Source organism: Peromyscus californicus, unplaced genomic scaffold, assembly GCF_007827085.1.
Source record: "Peromyscus californicus insignis strain IS unplaced genomic scaffold, ASM782708v3 Scaffold_4__1_contigs__length_199733344, whole genome shotgun sequence".
Taxonomy (NCBI): Eukaryota; Metazoa; Chordata; class Mammalia; order Rodentia; family Cricetidae; genus Peromyscus; species Peromyscus californicus.
Genome location: NW_026294562.1, coordinates 23,166,960 through 23,176,429, shown reverse-complemented (window position 1 = coordinate 23,176,429; position 9,470 = coordinate 23,166,960). Strand labels below are relative to the sequence as shown.

General features: G+C 38.0%; 1 protein-coding gene across 3 annotated transcripts in view; it reads right to left on the bottom strand.

Moving 5' to 3' along the window:
• Positions 1–248: 248 nt before the first annotated feature.
• The window catches only part of LOC128094711 (cytochrome P450 2C27-like), a 41,921-nt gene continuing 32,699 nt past the window's right edge, over positions 249–9,470 (bottom strand). For all 3 annotated transcript variants that reach the window (XM_052713205.1, XM_052713207.1, XM_052713206.1), the window contains 3 exons: positions 8,823–9,010; positions 2,239–2,380; positions 249–671 (listed from right to left, as the gene is read on the bottom strand). In XM_052713205.1, the coding sequence (XP_052569165.1) occupies positions 490–671; positions 2,239–2,380; positions 8,823–9,010 (512 nt within the window). In that variant the 3' untranslated portion in view covers positions 249–489. The remainder of the gene's footprint in view (positions 672–2,238; positions 2,381–8,822; positions 9,011–9,470) is intronic.

Below are 9,470 nucleotides of genomic sequence, written 5' to 3'. Positions count from 1 at the left end.
TTTAATGAATGAAATATCTCTCTAGCACCCTAGCTTGAATTCTCTATGCTTCACAAAATGTGGACCAGTGTGGTGTGTTGGGAACTCTGTTTTCTTTCATTTTTTTTTTTAAATCTCAATTGTAAGCAAGTCTAACAACAGGTATATAAATCAAATATATTTATTATTGAAAACATGCAGAAGAAAAATGACCATGAATTATCTTACTATATTAGTTATTTTACAGGGAAGTTCTATTTTAATTCAAGACCAGATACACATTAGCACAAGGGATAATAACACTGTTGCAGAGAATAGAAAGTAGCAATATATTTTTGCAGTGACTCCAGAAATTACAAAATGGTTGACAGGTGTTTCCTGTGTCTTGACAGAATGGGAATACATGAGAGGGAAGGAAGGACACCTTGTCCCTGATCAGAAGGAGTTGGATGAATATCTAGAGGTGATTGAAGAAAACACCACAGCCTGGGCTAGGAAGTCTCATCTTCTTTAGACAGGAATGAAGCAGATCTTGTAAGGGGGTGGCAGAGAGGCTAATCCATTGGCCACTGGGGTAATATTGATGTCCTTAGTGTGAACCAGTGATTTCAGCTTAAAGTTCTGTAGAATGGTGGTCAGGAATAGAAACAACTCCATGCGTGCCAGGCCCTCCCCTACACAAATCCGTTTTCCTAGGGGGGAAAAAGTCAAAGAAGATTACTATTCTCATTCGTAAATGTGAGAATCACTGTACTTGTAACTGACACAGGAGACTATGAATGAAGGGTAAGTCATTGGATGGGTGTGTAGATGGATGTGTGCATGAAAGGACAACTAGTTAGGCAAATAGAAGAACATGGAACACATTTGTTTCTCAGTTAACCTACACTATTAAGAAATGCATTCTTCAAAAATACATTTTAGCTAGATTTGGTTGTTCACATCTGCAATCAGACTGCCTAGGAGACTGAGAAAGAGGAATTCTGTGTTTATTATCACAAATAACAAAACCAGGGACAGAAACTGCATATTCAAAGGCAGTATACATACTGCAGGTATGGACTCAATATCCATTGTTCTCATCATGAATGAGAAGGAACAGGGTTTCTGATCATCTTTGCAGAATATCCTGACACACCTATACTGAATCCATCATTTCATGATGAACTTGAAGTTCCTGGAATTCTGAACTGAGTAAAAATGCTCTGATCTAATGGTTCATGAACTCCTTTTAAGGATATGATATTTCTTCCAACAATTCTCTGTTATCCATGCCTTTTGAGGCAGCTAGGAAGTCATTTATTAGAATGTTGCCCTATTTTTGCCTTAATATATAAGGTTTGAGAGATATATATGCCCTGATTTATCCCTAGTAAACTAGAGATCTGGGTGTCTTTCTCTTTGCCCTAGTCCAACTGAAATGTGACAAGTATTGTTCATTCATGCATTTACCAAATACACTTGAGGTTCTTTGGTAATTTTCTGTATTTTTGGAGACTTGTAATTGCATACTTGAGCATGGAGGTGAGTGACACAGCAAAAAAAAAAAAAAAAAAAAAAAAAGCCCTGAATGTAAATTTTGATGTCTCCATTTTCATGGTGAGTGACGTGTAAATGAAGTTTGCTTTCTTTGGTATTTCTGTGATGTAGCTGAAGGAAGATTAAACACACTCTACTCTTCAGCTTTCTCAGTTTTGAACAATGGATGAACAATCAAAGACTCAGTTTCATAGCCTGACAGGGAAGAAATCTCTTTATCACAATAGTGCATAGACCCTGAGAGTCATACTTCTTATCATTACAAGTCTACTAGCCCTTAGGGTGCCCCTTGTAGTTGGAAGGTTTCCTGTGTCCTGCCTGGTCCCAAAGCTGCTCAGACCCAAATAAACACACAGAGGCTTATGTTATTTTCAAACTATGGTCATAGCAGGCTTCTTGCTAGCTAGCTCTTATATCTTAAATTAACCCATAAATCTTATCTGTATTTAGCCATGTGGCTTGGTACCTTTTCTCAGTTCTGCCTTGTCATCTTGTTTCCTCTGTGTCTGGCTGGAGAATTCTGACTCAACCTTCCTCTTCCCAGAATTCTCCTTGTCTGCTTATACTTCCTGCCTGGCTACTGGCCAATCAGCATTTTATTTATCAACCAATCAAAGCAACACACATTCAAAGCATACAGAAAGACATTCCACAGCAGCGACTGTGTAAGTCTCTACAGATTCTCATGTCACTAGAGCCATAGAAATGGGTTTCTATTACCTGCTGAGAAAGGCATGAAGTAGTCACTTTTCTTAAAGTCTCCATTCTTATCTAGAAAGTGTCCAGGGTCAAATGCTTCTGGGTTGGGGAATTCCTTGCTGTCATGCAGGACTGATGACAGTGATGTTATTACTGTTGTTCCCTATAACAACACACAGAGAGAATTCAAGTTACAAAGAAATTATAGAGCTAAAACACATTAGGAAACTAACCTAGTTCACCTTCTGCTCCATAGTCGGGGGTAAGTACAAGGAACCGCAGGGACATTACAAAATACAGAGCAGGAAAGGATCATGGAGGAGCTTGAGGCCAGGCACAAATGTGGCTAAAGTGTCATCCAGTGAGATTTCACATGAGTACTTGGACAAAAACTTCCTAGTCTTTTATTCTTTTCCTTCAGATTGGACTTAAGTACAAAGAACAGGAGGGACATTTCAACATACAGAGCAGGTAAAGAGCATTAAGTAGTTAGAGGCCAGCACAGTGGTGTGGCTAAAGTGGCATCCAGTGATATTTCACATTAGTATTTGGACTAAACCTACCTAGTCTCTTCTTCCTTTCCTTCAGATTGGACCCATGCTTCTCTGTCCCCTGGCTGCTGGTTGCTCTAGCTCATCACATGTGTGTACTCCTCATGTGAATCAGTTTCCAAGTAGAATAATTCACTGAGTGTTTTGAACAGAATAAAAGACCATTCATTAAGTACAACAGGGAAGAGTTGGAAAGACAATTATCACTCCTTTTTCCTCATTTACAGACTCTGTCTTTCTATGTCTGTATTTATATGATAAGAAAGTAAATCCAAGGCTATGTGCCAGAGTAGAGGTGTGTGGTCATTTATGTAAATCTATGTATATGAATGCACAGACACAAACACATAAATATATATATGTATCAGAATAGCAGGATAGAGACTCTTTGAGAGAAGAAAACGAAGTAATGGAATGGGGAAAATAGGAAAAAAATAAGACAAAATGAGAGGAAGATAAGATGATCTGGTGGCAGGTAAATCAATAAAACTTCTAGGGATACACAGAAATTGTTGTGACCAGCGGCTGGTAAGTTTCTTTAGCTAGTACACAAGCTAACCTCAAATCCTTTCAAAATTTCTGGGAATATGCTCTACAAGCTTTTACAAGGCTGCACATATTATTATACATCATAACTAAATATGTTCAAATTTTTAAGCTAAGAAGAACATTATTGACATATGTAAATTGTGTGAAAATTAAGTTCTAGTGTCAATAGGCATTGAACGTATTATATTCATAAACACTTGTTTGCATGTTGCCCATGACTGCTTCTCTGCTACAGTGACAGAGTTTCTGAAGAGGCAGCACAGTCCCCTTGGGCTAGAAAGTCTGAAATCTACCAGAACAATTACGGCAAAGGTCATTGGTTCCTTCCTATCCTATTACTTCTTCTGAGATCAGAGGCTCCAGTCTGATCAAAGAAATCACTTATCCTACTTGTCAGAAGGGAGAATCACCTGTGAAGTCAAGCTTATTTCTCCACCAGGTTATTTCATAAAGGAAAAAAATGGAGTATTCTACTTGACTAGATTCAAAAGAGACCAGTCATATCACGGTTCAGCAGCAGGGGGATGAAGGGATATAAGTTTAGATGATGCAACTCTTGACTCAAACTAGGCTCTAAACCCAAGGAAGTTATGAGAAAATATGTGCTGTTGGATGTCTTTCTGTATTCTATGAATATGTGTAGATCCCACTGGATAATAAATAAAGCTGTTTTGGCCTAAGGCAAGAAAGCTTACAGCCAGGGGTGAAATCCAAGCAGAGATACAAAGAGAGGAAGGTCAGAGTCAAGGAGAAGCCAGCCACCGCCAAAGGAGCAACAAAATGCCAGCAAACCAGTAACACCAGGGCCACATGTCAACATATAGACTAATAAAAATGGATTTCTTTAAGATGAAAGAGTTAACTAGCCAGAAGCTAAAGCCATAGGCCATACAGTTTGTAATTAATATAAGCCTCTGAGTAATTATTTTATAAGCAGCTGTGGGATCGTGGGTGGGAGGGATTTGTCCAGACTTTGGGGGAGGAAGAACCAGAGAAACTTCCTGCTACAACTGGTGCCCACTGTCAGGCATTGATACACATAGACCTGGTTTCTCTGTAGCATTGGAGCCTGTCTAGGAAATCGCTCTGTAGACCAGGCTGGCCTTAAACTCACAGAAACCAAATAGTTTATGCATCCCAAGTGCTGGGATTAAGGCATGAGCGACCACTGCCTGGCTTTAAAAAGGATTCTAAGACACAGAAATGGAGCCACATTGGGCTTCCTGGTCTTGCAGTCTCATGCCAGCAGGAGCACAGAGACATGTCTTACAACAGCTGCCTGCAAGATGGAGCTGACTGCCAGCTGCCATGCGCTAAGGTGGCATGGTGAGCTCCCACAGTCTCTCCTACAGGCTGCGGTACTGAGAGGTTTCTCCCAGCCACTGCTGCTGCCTGTGGGCTTGAGAGCTCAGTCAAGGGCTTTAGAATATAGCTCCACACTACCTAATAGGGCTTCTCCCAGAGCTGCTGGCAAACTCCACCATGTTCAAAAGCCGAGCAGGGGGAGGAGCCAGCAGCTGGGGCTGCCACTTTGGTCCTAGCCATGCTGCAGTTTAAAACAATGTTCAGGAGGTATAGACAATCATAGTAAAGAAATATATAGCTTTAAAATAATAAAGTCCTTAAAATGAGAATAAAGTAATATAAAAATAATAAGCCACATAAAGATGGAAAATACACAGAGAGTCTGGATTATATTTTCTTTGGGATTTTTAACTGAGGAGAGACATTTGATTGTAGGGGCTACTCAATTAAACCAGTATGTTTATTTTAAAAGCAGCTTGACTTCGAAATTTGTGTAAGGATACAATGCTTTGGAAAGAAAAAGTTCTGCTTTTGTTTCCACAGAAGATGAGAACCTGTGGATTGTTTCCAGGCTAATATGGTTTGATCAACCAAGACCTCCTGAAAGATCAATATATCCTCATAATCTACTACAGCCAAGATTTAACTGTAATTCTTAATTTTCTCAGGATTCCCCCATAAGATTGCCAGTTCCCCCAAGCAGCAGGAAGTAGTATGAGAAGCTATGCCCAAATTCCTAAAATATTGTTTATGTTTATTTTCATTTAAAGGGGGTTGATTATAACTGCAATCTCATTCTAAAGAAAAAAGGGGATATAGATATGATAGGATAAAAGAGTGGATTATTGAATCTACTTTTAAAGATGTTTAAACATTGTTTAAAATGTTTTACATTGCTATGGATTTTGGTTTATTGATACAAATTTAAAGTTAATTTTGTTATACTGTATGTACATTTTTACTCTTGTTTTAGGTATTAAGTTTATGCAACTCATTTGAAATTGTAATATATAATTAAGAAATATAGATTAATAATTAGTCATCTATGATAATCAAACTCATAATTATGTTAGTTAAGTTTTCTAGGTATCCATAGATGTATTTCAATTAGGTAGGTAGTCTTCAAACACTTCAAAGACCTATAGAATATGGCATTTGAAATGTTTTAAGAACTTTGGCTTTTCTGGACATTGAGATATTTCTGTTCCTGGCAGTACCAATCTACTTCAGAGAAGATGATGGGCATCAAAGAAACTCCATATGGAGTTTGCTTTCTTCATGGCAAAAGTTAGCTATTTGGGCAAGAAAGTGCTCTTCCCTGAACTGCTTGACAGTATGTTGTGTAAACTGGACATGAAGGACCCATGGGAAAATAACTACTGAACTTTGACAAAACAGGGCCAGATGGTCCTTCAGGTTCCTGCTTCACAGAAGAGACTGCCAGACATTCTGCAGGACACGGGGAGAAGTGACTGATGAACTTTGCCAATAGATGAGACTATCCTTCAAATTTCCTGCTTCATTAAAAAGTCAGCCAGAGACTCTAGGCCTGTAGGCTGAAGGTAGATGCCTCAATGTTACAGGAACTTTAGAAGACTGTCCAGGCAGTCAGATCTATGTCATTTGTAGAACTTTGGAAGTTGCTTACAATGCACCTCCTGTTTACTTAGGTAATATTATATCCTTCTGGGGTCTTTGATGGAGTTGAAGACTACATAGTTATAATACTAGTTTTCCTTAGTCATGATAAAAGATAAATTAGATAAAAAACTTTAGACTCATAAAATAGAGTAGATGATAGAATATTTTCTTTATTTTTGCCAAATAAGAATAGACTAGATATTGTAACTGTAATTCTTGCTTGATAACTGTTTTGTTATATACAATTTTACTATGTTAAAATTAAAACCTTCCTTTTTGAATAGACATAAAAGTGGAAGTTCTGTGGGATGTCTTTCTGTATGCTGTGAATATGTGTGGCTCCCATTGGATAATAAATAAAGCTGTTTTGGCCTATGGCAAGGAACCTTACAGCCAGGAGGGAAAAGCAAGCAGAGATACAGAAAGAAGAAGGGCAGAGTCAAAAGACATGCCAGCCACTGAAAAAGGAACAAGATGCCAGCAAACCAGTAATGCCACAGCCACGTGGCAACATATAGATTAATAGGAATGTGTTAATTTAAGATGAAAGAGTTAGCTAGCCAGAAACTAAAGCCATAGGCCATATAATTAGTAATTAATATAACCTCTAAGTAATTATTTTATAAGTGATTATGGGACTGTGGGGAGGAGAAATTTTTTTCCCAGACCATGGGGCCAGGCAGGACCAGAGAAACTTCCGACTACAGATATGCCACTCTTTTCTTGTCCTTTGTTCTATTTACCATTTAGGTGGGTCTAAGGACATAAACATAAACAAGTTATGTATATTAGCCATAGACCTCAACAGTCTTACCTCAGGAGTGTCCTTTACCCAAAGCAGACTGGCAACCTCACCCATATCCTAAGTCTGTTATCACACAACAAAACCCAATTTCACTGGCAAAGCTAGTTCCATCATCTCCACATGATGTTAGTTACTGGAAACTTACCAATCTCTTTTTGTCCCCCAACCCTGAAAAAATACAGAACTACCCAATAGAGAGCAACTTCATCCTTTCTTGATGAAGTTATTACTACAAAAATTCTTCACTTTTTATCTTAGTATTTGGTAATCAATGAGAAGTTTTTGATGTCTTCAAAGTAACACCAACTGGCCACAGAAATGAACTAAATGTAAACAGAACCACATCAGGAAACATTTTAAACTTAGTTTTATGCAAACAGCTCTGTTTTAGTATAAAAATTCTAAAAATTTTAGGGAAGAAATTATGGACAGAAATTTCTTTACATAGAAGTCATAAGCAATATGTGGTAGAGAAAATACAATATACATATGTGTTTATAACATATACAGTCAGTGACCAAGGGTAAACAATACATAGAACTATAAAATGGGTACAGAGAACAATCTTAAAAATAATATACAGACTTTTTTGAATAAAAGTCATCTCAAAGTAAAAAATCTGTGTTCCTGGGTCATGCTCCCACATAATTGGCTCCACAATAAAATATCTCTTATACCATTAAAAAAATCAGACAAATTTTTTTTATCTGATCTAAATAACTATCAGTGTCTTCCAAAAACATCAAACTTGATAAGGAGATATTAAAGTTACAATCCTTCATCGTAATCTGAAATGAGGCAAGTTATGCCCACTGCAACCGGGTCTGTTCATCTAAGACCACAGGAATACGAAAAGTACATAGAAAAGTCTTAACCCAATAACAACTTCAAATTCCACACACATTTAAAGATACCTCATTCAAAATAATAAAATTCAGCCGGGCGGTGGTGGCGCACGCCTTTAATCCCAGCACTCGGGAGGCAGAGCCAGGTGGATCTCTGTGAGTTCGAGGCCAGCCTGGGCTACCAAGTGAGTTCCAGGAAAGGCGCAAAGCTACACAGAGAAACCCTGTCTCGAAAAACCAAAAAAAAAAAAAAAAAAAAAAAAAAAAAAAAAAAAAAAAAAAAAAAAAAAAATAAAATTCACATGTCTAGATAAAAATAAGACCAATGAAATGATTACATCAATTGTTTCCATTAAGCAGATGGAAAGAATAGCAGAGGCACTAGATAAATAATAACAGAAAGATGTTCACCCAGATATATCTGTACCTGCAGAAGATCTGCCCTCCAGATCATGAAGCAGTATAAGCCACCAGCAGCACCAGGTGACACAGAGTACTGGAACTGCACTATGATCTTGGAGCATCAAGAACACAGAAGTGTCTTGAGACAGTTGTGTAGCTTGATCTGCTTAAGGGGCCCCTGGCAGTAGGATCAGAATCCATTTTGGTGCATGAGCAGGCTTTTGGGAGCCCACTACCTATGATGGGACACCTCGCACAGCTCTGAGGCAGGAGGAGGGGTTTGGACATGCCTCTACTAAATGTACCTCCCCATAAGAGGTCTTACCTTCTTGTAGGAGGGAATGGGGGATGGGTTGGGAGGGGGAGGCTAGAGGGGGGCGAGGAAAGAGGGGGACCTTTGATTGGTATGTAAAATGAATAAAAAATTTCTTAATAAAAAAAGAATAAAGATGGTTTCACATCTGAAAAAAAAAAGAGCACAGTTCAGCAGAGAAGAGACAAGCTTACCTTGGGGATAAGGTAGTTCCTGAACTTAATGTCACAGATCACCTCATGTGGCAGGCTGTTGGGGAGTATGTCAATGAATCTCTGGACCTCATGAATCACGGCGTCTGTGTAGGGCATGTGGCTCCTGTCCTTCATGCAGGGGCTGCGGTGTCTGCCAACCACACGATCAATCTCTTCCTGTACTTTAGCTGGTTGGTCACAATGAGAAATGGGGGAAGAGAGGAAAAGTGATATGTTTGGCACAATGTCAGGCCATACACAGCATGATGTATTTGTTCCAAGAGAATTATAAATGAGCACTTTTCATTTAGGAATAAATGTACATATATATATATATATATATATATATATATATATATATATATATAAATGCTGTGTTACAGATTTATATCACTATCCTTATATAGATATTATGATAGATCAGCATATACTTATTATTTAGTAGACATAATAGCAAATAAAGTATAAGTAATTAAAAGTATCAAATAAAACAATATAATTAGTCAACATGCTTTAGTCTGTGGTAAAGAACATTAGAAATCATATGCTAAATCTGTATCCAAATGCAATATTCTTTCACCATCACATTCTAATGTATGTGTATTTATGAATATGTATTTGTTGCATGTGTACAATTTGAAAGGTTCT